This window comes from Salvelinus namaycush, unplaced genomic scaffold, assembly GCF_016432855.1.
Source record: "Salvelinus namaycush isolate Seneca unplaced genomic scaffold, SaNama_1.0 Scaffold20, whole genome shotgun sequence".
NCBI classification, from domain to species: Eukaryota; Metazoa; Chordata; class Actinopteri; order Salmoniformes; family Salmonidae; genus Salvelinus; species Salvelinus namaycush.
The window spans coordinates 178211-192615 of NW_024058786.1; the positions used below are offsets into that span (position 1 = coordinate 178211).

The 14405-nt window shown below is 45.4% G+C and overlaps 1 protein-coding gene across 1 annotated transcript; it reads left to right on the forward strand.

Annotated features, from left to right (window-relative positions):
* The first annotated feature begins 66 nt into the window (after positions 1-66).
* LOC120037987 (pyruvate dehydrogenase E1 component subunit beta, mitochondrial-like) lies at positions 67-12586 on the forward strand. Its single transcript, XM_038983935.1, has 9 exons — positions 67-150; positions 247-306; positions 1227-1334; positions 2017-2079; positions 2778-2813; positions 3821-3974; positions 5442-5573; positions 10342-10452; positions 12477-12586. Exons 1-9 carry the CDS (start codon positions 115-117, stop codon positions 12584-12586), a joined length of 810 nt encoding a protein of 269 aa, XP_038839863.1. The 5' UTR covers positions 67-114.
* The last annotated feature ends 1819 nt before the right edge of the window (positions 12587-14405 follow it).

Genomic DNA, 14405 nt, shown 5'->3' on the forward strand with positions numbered 1-14405 from the left:
CGTGATTGGTTTTCGACACCGATTGCCCTAGACTGTCTCGCAAAGAAACGCTCTGATTGGATCTGATCCTTTTACAGGACAAGTCGCTCCTCCCTCACAGAGGACAGGTCAAAGATGGCGTCGATTAGGTGTTTTCTTCGCTCCGGGAAGGTGTTTATACCTTTTTAATTCAAAGTTCAGACAATTATATTGTTCAAATAAGGATGAGACCTTAACGAGAGCTATTTTCTTTCTTGTCTTGTGTAGAGTGCCGTTTCGGTGGTCCTGCGTAGAGAGTTCAGCAAGACCTCTCCAGCGGCTGTGCAGGTGAGAACTAGCTAGCATCTTTGCTAATCTAGCTAATAACCTTCACCGCAGCTGTCAACTGTGTTCACTACTAGCAAGAATGCTGTTAAGAAAAGCAGTCAATAGCTTATACGGTAACATGTAGATTAAAGAAATCATGAAATGTTAACCAGTTTACGGGCTATGATGAACGTTGTGTCCATGTGGGATGTCAAGGCCTGACCTTAGGCAATAGATCCGACCCGTTTACATACAGCTGCGCTATCGTAGATTAAGACACCGCAGAGCCGGCACTATACATTTTTTGGAAAACGTGTACCTCAATCCAGGTTTGAGAAATGTTGTACCCCCGAATTGGCCCATTATCCCAACTGTTACACCGAGAAGATTGAACGACTGATGGTTTTTAGGTAAACTGCCGTTTTGTCCTCGGCTGTAGTCACAGCAGCCATTTATTAAAGTGTCGAATGTATTTCATCTTGTATGTAATCAAATCTGGCATTTTTGTATGTACAGTAGTCTGATTCACTGTTTCGTGTATGTCATTGATGTAGTCACATGTATGTCATTTTTGTATGTAGTCAAATGTATGTCATATCTCCGCTCAAGATACTGCTGCCGATCTTCTTCTGTGGAATAACACCTCCAAGATCCCTATAACACCCCCTAACACCATCCCCACTTTATTAAAACAGTTCTGAAATCACATCGAGGTAGACAGAGAGATGGGAGAAACAGTATGACGTTTTGGAGTGGGGATTGAACCCCGGTCTCTGGTGGGGAGAGGAGTTTATGTTGCTAGACCCCCGTCTCTGCACTAGTTTTGATCTTTAAAGCGACAGATTCTGCTTGTAATCAAAAGGGCTATATAAACGGAATCTATTATGATTTTATTATCAAGTCATTTTTGTAATGTCACAACGTGTGTGTCTCTATTTCAGGTGAATGTCCGAGATGCGCTCAACCAGGCGATGGACGAGGAACTGGAGAGGGATGAGAGAGTCTTCCTTCTGGGTGAGGAGGTGGCCCAGTATGATGGAGCCTACAAGGTATGAGTACACAATGACAAACTACATGCAAATCGAGATGCTGATTTCAAAAGTTGTTTAAAATAAATATACACTAACAAAAAATATAAATGCAACATGTAAAGTGTTGGTCCCATGTTTCATGAGCTGAAATTTTTAAAAATCCCAGAAATGTTCCATAAGCACACAAAAAAAGCTTATCTTTCTCAAATTTTGTGAACAAATGTGTTTACATCCCTGTTAGTGAGCAGTTCTCCTTTGTGCTCCGTGGTGGGGTTATGGTATGGGCAGGCAAAAGATACAGACAATGGGAAAATGTTTTCGTTTTGCATTTTATCGATGGTGATTTGAATGCACAGAAAGACTGAGGTCCAATTGTGTGGCACATTTTTTTAAAGGTATCTGTGACCAACAGATGCATGTGTATTCCCAGTCGTGTGAAATCCATAGATTAGGGCCTAATTTATTTATTTAAATTGACTGATTTCCTCACATGAACTGTAACTCAGTAAAATCAATGAAATTGTTGCGTTTATTTTCGTTCAGTATATTTGTTCTGCTATATTTGTTAATTGTATATGTATTTTGTATGTATTTTGTTCCATGATATTATTGTTACAATATATTTGAAATGTATTTTGTTCAAACTGATCATTTTGACTAGTTGATTGGTGTTTTTCTCCTGACTTTTGTGAATTTGTAGGTGAGCAGGGGACTGTGGAAGAAATACGGAGACAAACGAATCATCGACACGCCAATCACAGAGGTAAAAACAAACGCACTGTAAACAAGACAATGCTGTTTGTTTCTTTGTTTGTGTGTTGCGACCCTAAACGTGATGGGCTCTAGAACGTGTTGCGACCCTAAATGTGATGGGCTCTAGAACGTGTTGCGACCCTAAATGTGATGGGCTCTAGAACGTGTTGCGACCCTAAATGTGATGGGCTCTAGAACGTGTTGCGGCCCTAAATGTGATGGGCTCTAGAACGTGTTGCGACCCTAAACGTGATGGGCTCTAGAACGTGTTGCGGCCCTAAATGTGATGGGCTCTAGAACGTGTTGCGACCCTAAATGTGATGGGCTCTAGAACGTGTTGCGACCCTAAATGTGATGGGCTCTAGAACGTGTTGCGGTCCTAAATGTAATGGGCTCTAGAACGTGTTGCGGCCCTAAATGTGATGGGCTCTAGAACGTGTTGCGGCCCTAAATGTGATGGGCTCTAGAACGTGTTGCGGCCCTAAATGTGATGGGCTCTAGAACGTGTTGCGACCCTAAATGTGATGGGCTCTAGAACGTGTTGCGGCCCTAAATGTGATGGGCTCTAGAACGTGTTGCGGCCCTAAATGTGATGGGCTCTAGAACGTGTTGCAACCCTAAATGTGATGGGACTCTGGAACGTGTTGCGGCCCTAAATGTGATGGGCTCTGGAACGTGTTGTAACAGATGCATTTTCTCCCCTTACAGATGGGCTTTGCAGGCATTGCCGTTGGTGCGGCATTCGTAAGTCAATTAGTATTGTTATTATAATGGGATCTATGGAAATGTCCTATTCTTATAGAAAGTATCATTGTACAAGCATATCTTCACTAACCCAATTTGAATGTCTGTTCGTGTTAGGAAGATGAGACTTCTCATTAAGGGCATACCAAATGGCACCCTACCCCCTACATAGTGCACCCTACCCTCTACATAGGGCATCCTACATAGTACACCCTACATAGGGCACCCTACCCCCTATATAGGGCATCCTACATAGGGCACCCTGCAATCTACATAGGGCACCCTGCATCCCTACATAGGGCACCCTGCCCCCTACATGCATCCTACATAGGGCACCCTGCATCCTACATAGGGCACCCTGCATCCTACATAGGGCATCCTACATAGTGCACCCTGCTCCCTACATAGGGCGCCCTGCCCCCTACATAGGGCATCCTACATAGTGCACCCTACCCCCTACATAGTGCACCCTACATAGTGCACCCTACCCCCTACATAGTGCACCCTACCCCTTACATAGGGCACCCTACCCCTTACATAGGGCACCCTGCATCCTACATAGGGCACCCTGCATCCTACATAGGGCACCCTGCATCCTACATAGGGCACCCTGCATCCTACATAGGGCACCCTGCATCCTACATAGGGCACCCTGCATCCTACATAGGGCACCATACCCCCTACATAGGGCACCCTACCCCCTACATAGGGCACCCTACCCCCTACATAGTGCACCCTACATAGGGCACCCTGCCCCTACGTAGGGCACCCTACCCCCTACGTAGTGCACCCTACCCCCTACATAGTGCACCCTGCCCCTACATAGGGCCCCCTACATAGTGCACCCTACCCCCTACATAGTGCACCCTACATAGTGCGCCCTGCCCCTACATAGTGCACCCTACTCCCTACATAGTGCAATACTTTTGACCAGAGCCTTATGGGCCCTAGGAAAAAGTACACAATATAGTACTAGACTCAACCATCTTCTCCTCCTGTGTTTCCAGGCTGGGTTGAGGCCAATCTGTGAGTTCATGACCTGGAACTTTTCCATGCAAGCCATCGACCAGGTGATCAACTCAGCTGCTAAGACCTACTACATGTCAGCCGGAGCCCAGCCTGTCCCCATTGTGTTCCGTGGTCCCAACGGCTCCTCTGCAGGTAAATAAACAAACATCTATGCCAGTTGTTTTCCCCAATCCTGGTCCTTGGGACGTATTGCCCTCGCGCTAACACACCTGTTAGCAAAGGCTTGAAAATGAAATGATTAGTTTAATCAAGTGTCTTCGTGCTAGAGGAAAAACACTAGCATCTCTTTGGATCGGCATGGGGAAACACTAGCGTCTCTTTGGATTGGCATGGGGAAACACTAGCGTCTCTCTCTTTGGATCGGCATGGGGAAACACTAGCGTCTCTCTCTTTGGATCGGCATGGGGAAACACTAGCGTCTCTCTCTTTGGATCGGCATGGGGAAACACTAGCGTCTCTCTTTGGATCGGCATGGGGAAACACTAGCGTCTCTCTCTTTGGATTGGCATGGGGAAACACTAGCGTCTCTTTCTTTGGATCGGCATGGGGAAACACTAGCGTCTCTTTGGATCGGCATGGGGAAACACTAGCGTCTCTCTCTTTGGATTGGCATGGGGAAACACTAGCGTCTCTTTCTTTGGATCGGCATGGGGAAACACTAGCGTCTCTTTGGATCAGCATTGGGAAACACTAGCGTCTCTTTCTTTGGATCGGCATGGGGAAACACTAGCGTCTCTTTCTTTGGATCGGCATGGGGAAACACTAGCTTCTCTTTGGATCAGCATGGGGAAACACTAGCGTCTCTCTCTTTGGATCAACATGGGGAAACACTAGCGTCTCTTTGGATCGGCATGGGGAAACACTAGCGTCTCTTTCTTTGGATCGGCATGGGGAAACACTAGCGTCTCTTTCTTTGGATCGGCATGGGGAAACACTAGCGTCTCTTTCTTTGGATCGGCATGGGGAAACACTAGCGTCTCTTTCTTTGGATCGGCATGGGGAAACACTAGCGTCTCTTTGGATCGGCATGGGGAAACACTAGCGTCTCTTTCTTTGGATCGGCATGGGGAAACACTAGCGTCTCTCTCTTTGGATCTGCATGAGGAAACACTAGCGTCTCTCTCTTTGGATCGGCATGGGGAAACACTAGCGTCTCTTTGGATCGGCATGGGGAAACACTAGTGGCTCTCTCTTTGGATCGGCATGGGGAAACACTAGCGGCTCTTTGGATCGGCATGGGGAAACACTAGCGTCTCTTTGGATCGGCATGGGGAAACACTAGCGTCTCTTTGGATCTGCATGGGAAAACACTAGCGTCTCTCTCTTTGGATCGGCATGGGGAAACACTAGCGTCTCTCTTTGGATCGGCATGGGGAAACACTAGCGTCTCTCTCTTTGGATCGGCATGGGGAAACACTAGCGTCTCTTTGGATCGGCATGGGGAAACACTAGCGTCTCTCTCTTTGGATCGGCATGGGGAAACACTAGCGTCTCTCTCTTTGGATCTGCATGGGGAAACACTAGCGTCTCTTATTTTCTTTCTGGGATAGTTGAAATGTCGTTGGGTAAAGAATGTTATTTTGGTTCCTCTGTCTGCAGGTGTGGCAGCCCAACACTCCCAGTGTTTTGCTGCCTGGTACGGCCACTGCCCCGGCCTCAAAGTAATCAGTCCCTGGAGCGCTGAGGACGCCAGAGGACTCCTCAAAGCAGCTATCAGGGACAACAACCCTGGTGAGCAATAACCTTTATCCCAAATGCCTCCCTATTCCCTATATAGTGCACTACTTCTGGGGGACTAGGGTCCATTTTGTCTTTCCATGATTCCTTGCATCTTATCTCCTCGCTACCTCAAAGGTTTTGGAGATACAGTGAGCTCCAAAAGTATTGGGACAGTGACACATTTTGTGTTTTGTCTCTGTACTCCAGCACTGAGTGAAAGTTACAAACGCACAAATCTCAAACCCACAAGACATGCTAAACTCTCACAATAACAAGGGAGGTTAGCATTTTATATCATATCCCCAAGACATGCTAACCTCTCACCATTACAATAACAGGGGAGGTTAGCATTTTATATCATACCACCAAGGACATGCTAACCTCTCACCATTACAATAACAGGGGAGGTTAGCATTTTATATCATACCCCCAAGACATGCTAACCTCTCACCATTACAATAACAGGGGAGGTTAGCATTTTATATCATACCCCCAAGACATGCTAACCTCTCACCATTACAATAACAGGGGAGGTTAGCATTTTATATCATACCCCCAAGACATGCTAACCTCTCACCATTACAATAACAGGGGAGGTTAGCATTTTATATCATATCCCCAAGACATGCTAACCTCTCACCATTACAATAACAGGGGAGGTTAGCCTTTTATATCATACCCCCAAGACATGCTAACCTCTCACCATTACAATAACAGAGGAGGTTAGCATTTTATATCATACCCCCAAGACATGCTAACCTCTCACCATTACAATAACAAGGGAGGTTAGCATTTTATATCATACCCCCAAGACATGCTAACCTCTCACCATTACAATAACAGGGGAAGTTAGCATTTTATATCATACCCCCAAGACATGCTAACCTCTCACCATTACAATAACAGGGGAGGTTAGCATTTTATATCATACCTCCAAGACATGCTAACCTCTGACCATTACAATAACAGAGGAGGTTAGCATTTTATATCATACCCCAAGACATGCTAACCTCTCACCATTACAATAACAAGGGAGGTTAGCATTTTATATCATACCCCCAAGACATGCTAACCTCTCACCATTACAATAACAGGGGAAGTTAGCATTTTATATCATACCCCCAAGACATGCTAACCTCTCACCATTACAATAACAGGGGAGGTTAGCATTTTATATCATACCTCCAAGACATGCTAACCTCTGACCATTACAATAACAGAGGAGGTTAGCATTTTATATCATACCCCAAGACATGCTAACCTCTCACCATTACAATAACAGGGGAGGTTAGCATTTTATATCATACCCCCAAGACATGCTAACCTCTCACCATTACCAATAACAGGGGAGGTTAGCATTTCATATCATACCCCCAAGACATGCTAACCTCTCACCATTACCAATAACAAGGGAGGTTAGCATTTTATATCATACCCCCAAGACATGCTAACCTCTCACCATTACAATAACAGGGGAGGTTAGCATTTTATATCATACCCCCAAGACATGCTAACCTCTCACCATTACAATAACAGGGGAGGTTAGCATTTTATATCATACCCCCAAGACATGCTAACCTCTCACCATTACAATAACAGGGGAGGTTAGCATTTCATATCATACCCCCAAGACATGCTAACCTCTCACCATTACAATAACAGGGGAGGTTAGCATTTTATATCATACCCCCAAGACATGCTAACCTCTCACCATTACAATAACAGGGGAGGTTAGCATTTTATATCATACCCCCAAGACATGCTAACCTCTCACCATTACAATAACAGGGGAGGTTAGCATTTCATATCATACCCCCAAGACATGCTAACCTCTCACCATTACAATAACAGGGGAGGTTAGCATTTTATATCATACCACCAAGGACATGCTAACCTCTCACCATTACAATAACAGGGGAGGTTAGTATTTTATATCATACCCCCAAGACATGCTAACCTCTCACCATTACAATAACAGGGGAGGTTAGCATTTTATATCATACCCCAAGACATGCTAACCTCTCACCATTACAATAACAGGGGAGGTTAGCATTTTATATCATACCACCAAGGACATGCTAACCTCTCACCATTACAATAACAGGGGAGGTTAGCATTTTATATCATACCCCCAAGACATGCTAACCTCTCACCATTACAATAACAGGGGAGGTTAGCATTTTATATCATAACCCCAAGACATGCTAACCTCTCACCATTACAATAACAAGGGAGGTTAGCATTTTATATCATATCCCCAAGACATGCTAACCTCTCACCATTACAATAACAAGGGAGGTTAGCATTTTATATCATATCCCCAAGACATGCTAACCTCTCACCATTACAATAACAAGGGAGGTTAGCATTTTATATCATAACCCCAAGACATGCTAACCTCTCACCATTACAATAACAGGGGAGGTTAGCATTTTATATCATACCCCCAAGACATGCTAACCTCTCACCATTACAATAACAGGGGAGGTTAGCATTTTATATCATACCTCCAAGACATGCTAACCTCTGACCATTACAATAACAGAGGAGGTTAGCATTTTATATCATACCCCAAGACATGCTAACCTCTCACCATTACAATAACAGGGGAGGTTAGCATTTTATATCATACCCCCAAGACATGCTAACCTCTCACCATTACCAATAACAGGGGAGGTTAGCATTTCATATCATACCCCCAAGACATGCTAACCTCTCACCATTACCAATAACAGGGGAGGTTAGCATTTCATATCATACCCCCAAGACATGCTAACCTCTCACCATTACAATAACAGGGGAGGTTAGCATTTTATATCATACCTCCAAGACATGCTAACCTCTCACAATTACAATGACAGGGGAGGTTAGCATTTTCTGCGAGGTATGATATTTGTCTAACCTTCTCACTCATAATTTATTCATGCTTCATTCAGGATTATCCGTAACCGTGGTAGCGTCCACAATGTATAAGTGTTTAGAAGAATGTAGAAACATTCTATTATTTATAGTAAAAGTGACTCCAAAATGACACACTACATTATTTACCATTTAATTTCTATTGTGGACATAATAATCCTGAACACAACCAAAACAAACCGCAAATTCATCCATCAAGTTTGTAAAGTCACAATCTTGCTGTAGTCGTTGCCTGCTAGGAATATGGGACCAAATACTACCCTCTGACTACTTTAATACACATATAAGTGATATTGGCCCAATATTTTTGGTCCCCTTAAATGGGGGTACTATGTACCAAAAGTGCCCTCATGATGCACTTTAACCTCAGTACAGAGACAAAACAACAGAGTACAGAGACAAAACAACAGAACATTTCACTGTTCCAATACTTTGAGCTCACTGTAGTACAGTTTAGTTCATCACACATGGTGTACGACATTGGTAACCAAGAGCTGGACCACAGTCCACAGTCCATACCTAAATTAACCAATAAAAGGTGGTGGTCCCTAGGAGGTGGTGGTCCCTAGGAGGACGCCCCAGGTCCCTAGGAGGTGGTGGTCCCTAGGAGGACGCCCCAGGTCCCTAGGAGGTGGTGGTCCCTAGGAGGACGCCCCGGGGTCCCTAGGAGGTGGTGGTCCCTAGGAGGTGGTCCCTAGGAGGACGCCCCCCAGGACCCTAGGAGGACGCCCCGGGGTCCCTAGGAGGTGGTGGTCCCTAGGACGCCCCGGGGTCCCTAGGAGGTGGTGGTCCCTAGGAGGTGGTGGTCCCTAGGAGGACGCCCCGGGTCCCTAGGAGGTGGTGGTCCCTAGGAGGACGCCCCGGGTCCCTAGGAGGTGGTGGTCCCTAGGAGGTGGTGGTCCCTAGGAGGACGCCCCGGGTCCCTAGGAGGTGGTGGTCCCTAGGAGGACGCCCCGGGTCCCTAGGAGGTGGTGGTCCCTAGGAGGACGCCCCGGGTCCCTAGGAGGTGGTGGTCCCTAGGAGGACGCCCCGGGTCCCTAGGAGGTGGTGGTCCCTAGGAGGACGCCCCGGGTCCCTAGGAGGTGGTGGTCCCTAGGAGGTGGTGGTCCCTAGGAGGACGCCCCGGGTCCCTAGGAGGTGGTGGTCCCTAAGAGAACGCCCCAGGTCCCTAGGAGGTGGTGGTCCCTAGGTGGTGGTCCCTAGGAGGACACCCCGGGTCCCTAGGAGGTGGTGGTCCCTAGGAGGTGGTGGTCCCTAGGAGGACGCCCCGGGTCCCTAGGAGGTGGTGGTCCCTAGGAGAACGCCCCGGGTCCCTAGGTGGTGGTCCCTAGGAGGTGGTGGTCCCTAGGAGGTGGTGGTCCCTAGGAGAACGCCCCGGGTCCCTAGGAGGTGGTGGTCCCTAGGAGGTGATGGTCCCTAAGAGAACGCCCCAGGTCCCTAGGAGGTGGTGGTCCCTAGGTGGTGGTCCCTAGGAGGACACCCCGGGTCCCTAGGAGGTGGTGGTCCCTAGGAGGACGCCCCGGGTCCCTAGGAGGTGGTGGTCCCTAGGAGGACGCCCCAGGTCCCTAGGAGGTGGTGGTCCTTAGGTGGTGGTCCCTAGGAGGACGCCCCGGGTCCCTAGGAGGTGGTGGTCCCTAGGAGGTGGTGGTCCCTAGGAGGACGCCCCGGGGTCCCTAGGAGGTGGTGGTCCCTAGGAGGACGCCCCAGGTCCCTAGGAGGTGGTGGTCCCTAGGAGGTGGTGGTCGAGGATGAGAGGGGTCACTGTAGATCTGCTCATGTAGTGTAGACATTTAAGTTCCTGTGCTGTAACCACGGTGACGCGTGCTAATCGAAAACCCTTTATGCATTTTTCCTTCAACAGTGGTGTTCCTGGAGAATGAGCTGATGTATGGTGTGCCCTTTGACCTGTCTGAGGAGGTTATGCATAAAGACTTTGTCTTACCTATTGGAAAGGCCAAGGTAGAAAGACAAGGTAAGTAGCAAGAGCTGGAGAGAAGGAATTTACATATTTTTTATATAATGTAAATGTTCATTGTAACATCCCCTGTTAAAACATTGACATAATTGGTAATTTCATTGACATAATTGATCATTTCATTGAGATAATTGGTCATTTCCTTAAATCTTTTCAGATGTAGCATTGTTAGCAAATTGCATCGTTGATAAAACAAATTAGCATGATGTCTTAATTGAGATCTACATAGGCTGCGTCCCAAATCTGGTCAAAGGTAGTTTACAAAAGGGAGCCATTTGAGTTTGCACAGTGTTACAGATAGCCTTCAGAAAGTATTCACACTTCCTGACTCTTTCCACATTTTGATGTTACAGCCTGATTTTACATTCTGTTACGTTACAGCTTTACCTCATCAATCTACACACAATATCCCATAATGACAAAGAAAAAACTTTTTCCAAAATGTTTGCTAATTTATATATTTTTTAAACAAACTGAAATATCACATTTACATAAGTATTCAGACCCTTTACTCAGTACTTTGTTGAAGCACCTTTGGCAGCGATTACAGCCTGGAGTCTTCTTGGTTATGATGCTACAAGCTTGGCATTCATGTATTTGGGGAGTTTCTCCCATTCTTCTCTGCAGATCCTCTCAAGCTCGTTCAGGTTGGATTGGGAATGTCGCCACAGATATTTTCAGGTCTCTTAAAAGATGTTTGATCGGGTTCAAGTCCGGGCTCTGGCTGGGCCACTCAAGGACCTTCAGTGACCTTCAGTGACCCGAAGCCACTCCTGCGTTGTCTTGGCTGTGTGCTTAAGGTCATTGTCCTGTTGGAAGGTGAACCTTCGCCCCAGTCTGAGGTCCTGAGCGCTCTGGAGCAGGTTTTCATCAAGGATCTCTCTGTACTTTGCCCTGTTCATCTTTCCCTCGATCCTGACTAGTCTCCCAGTCCCTGATGTTGAAAAACATCCCCACAGCATGATGCTGCCACCACCATGCTTCGCCGGAGGGATGGTGCCAGGTTTCCTCCAGACGTGATGAATATAATAGAGGCCAGAGAGTTCAGTCTTGGTTTCATCAGACCAGAGAATCTTGTTTCTGATGGTCTGAGAGTCTAGGTGCCTTTTGGCAATCTTCAAGTGGGCTGTCATGTGCCTTTTACTGAGGAGTGGCTTCCACCTGGCCACTCTACCATAAAGGCCTGATTGGTGGAGTGCTGCAGAGATGGTTGTCCTTCTGGAAGGTTCTCCCATCTACACAGAACTTTAAAGCTCTGTCAGAATGACCATCGGGTTCTTGGTCACATCCCTGACCAAGACACTTCTCCCCCAATTGCTCAGTTTGGCCGGGCGGCCAGCTCTAGGAAGAGTCTTGGTGGTTCCAAACGTATTCCATTTTAGAATGATGGAGGCCACTGTGTTCTTGGGGACCTTAACTGCTGCAGAAATGTTTTAATACCCTTCCCCAGATATGTGCCTCGACACAATTATGTCTAGGAGCTCTACAGACAATTCCTTTAACCTCATGGCTTGGTTTTTGCTCTGACCTGCACTGTCAACTGTGGGACCGTATATAGACATGTCTGTGCCTTTCCAAATCATGTCCAGTCAATTGAATTTACCACAGGTGGACTCCAATCAAGTTGTAGAAACATCTCAAGGACGATCAATGGAAACAGGATGCACCTGAGCTCAATTTCGAGTCTCATAGAAAAGGGTCTGAATACTTATGTAAATAAGGTATTTCTGTTTTTTTATGTTGAGTACATTTGCAAAAATGTCTAAACCTGTTTTTTCTTTGTCATTATGGGGTATTGTGTGTGTAGATTGACGAGGAACATTTTTTATTTAATCAGTTTTCGAATAAGGCTGTAACGTAACAATGTGGAAAAAGTCAAAGGGTCTGAATACTTTCCCGAATGCACCGTATGTTGAAATCAGTTTGTAACAACAACAAAATGTGGAATAAGTCAAGGGCTATGGCTACATTCTGAAGGCACTGCAAAACGTTTGTACCCAACCATTGTGTGTTTTCGTCAGGAACCCACATCACTCTCGTGTCACATTCCCGGTGTGTGGGTTTCTGCCTGGACGCAGCCGCCGTCCTGGCTAAAGAGGGGGTTGAATGTGAGGTGAGTGTCGTCCTTTAAGTATGTGGTCAAAAACAACAGATTTTTATTGGTTTATGTATAAACTAAATGCTCTTGCATTGTCACTACTTTCTATCTATTGTTGAATACATCTCCACTTACAAATAAGGATTGAGGTTGGAATCAGTGAGTTTTAAATTCAAAGTTTGAAATTGTACATGTGGCATAGGGTAGTCTAGGGTAGTCTAATCTAGGGTAGTCTAGGGTAGTCTAATCTAGGGTAGTCTAGTCTAGGGTAGTCTAATCTAGGGTAGTCTAATCTAGGGTAGTCTAATCTAGGGTAGTCTAATCTAGGGTAGTCTAGGGTAGTCTAATCTAGGGTAGTCTAATCTAGTGTAGTGTAGTCTAATCTAGGGTAGTCTAATCTAGGGTAGTCTAATCTAGGGTAGTCTAATCTAGTCTAGGGTAGTCTAATCTAGGGTAGTCTAATCTAGGGTAGTCTAATCTAGGGTAGTCTAATCTAGGGTAGTCTAATCTAGGGTAGTCTAATCTAGTGTAGTCTAATCTAGTGTAGTCTAGGGTAGTCTAATCTAGTGTAGTCTAGGGTAGTCTAATCTAGTGTAGTCTAGGGTAGTCTAATCTAGGGTAGTCTAATCTAGGGTAGTCTAATCTAGGGTAGTCTAATCTAGGGTAGTCTAATCTAGTGTAGTCTAATCTAGTGTAGTCTAATCTAGTGTAGTCTAGGGTAGTCTAATCTAGTGTAGTCTAATCTAGTGTAGTCTAATCTAGGGTAGTCTAATCTAGGGTAGTCTAATCTAGGGTAGTCTAATCTAGGGTAGTCTAATCTAGGGTAGTCTAATCTAGGGTAGTCTAATCTAGGGTAGTCTAATCTAGGGTAGTCTAATCTAGGGTAGTCTAATCTAGGGTAGTCTAGGGTAGTCTAATCTAGGGTAGTCTAATCTAGGGTAGTCTAATCTAGGGTAGTCTAATCTAGGGTAGTCTAATCTAGGGTAGTCTAATCTAGGGTAGTCTAATCTAGGGTAGTCTAATCTAGTGTAGTCTAATCTAGTGTAGTCTAGTCTAGTCTAGGGTAGTCTAATCTAGGGTAGTCTAATCTAGGGTAGTCTAATCTAGGGTAGTCTAATCTAGTGTAGTCTAATCTAGTGTAGTCTAGGGTAGTCTAATCTAGGGTAGTCTAATCTAGTGTAGTGTAGTCTAGGGTAGTCTAATCTAGGGTAGTCTAATCTAGGGTAGTCTAATCTAGGGTAGTCTAGTAGTCTAATCTAGGGTAGTCTAATCTAGTGTAGTCTAATCTAGTGTAGTCTAGGGTAGTCTAATCTAGGGTAGTCTAATCTAGGGTAGTCTAATCTAGGGTAGTCTAATCTAGGGTAGTCTAATCTAGTGTAGTCTAATCTAGTGTAGTCTAATCTAGTGTAGTCTAGGGTAGTCTAATCTAGTGTAGTCTAATCTAGTGTAGTCTAATCTAGTGTAGTCTAGGGTAGTCTAATCTAGTGTAGTCTAGGGTAGTCTAATCTAGTGTAGTCTAGGGTAGTCTAGGGTAGTCTAGTGTAGTCTAATCTAGTGTAGTCTAGTCTAGTGTAGTCTAATCTAGTGTAGTCTAATCTAGTGTAGTCTAATCTAGTGTAGTCTAATCTAGTGTAGTCTAATCTAGTGTAGTCTAATCTAGTGTAGTCTAATCTAGGGTAGTCTAATCTAGGGTAGTCTAATCTAGGGTAGTCTAATCTAGGGTAGTCTAATCTAGTGTAGTCTAGGGTAGTGTAGTCTAGGGTAGTCTAATCTAGTGTAGTCTAATCTAGTGTAGTCTAATCTAGTGTAGTCTAATCTAGTGTAGTCTAGGGTAGTCTAATCTAGTGTAGTC

Coding starts and splice junctions, on each gene's coding strand:
- LOC120037987 (XM_038983935.1), top strand. CDS start 115: ATGGCGTCGATTAGGTGTTTTCTTCGCTCCGGGAAG. Junction 151..246: donor GTTTTCTTCGCTCCGGGAAG/GTGTTTATACCT, acceptor TGTCTTGTGTAG/AGTGCCGTTTCGGTGGTCCT. Junction 2,814..3,820: donor TTGCCGTTGGTGCGGCATTC/GTAAGTCAATTA, acceptor CTGTGTTTCCAG/GCTGGGTTGAGGCCAATCTG.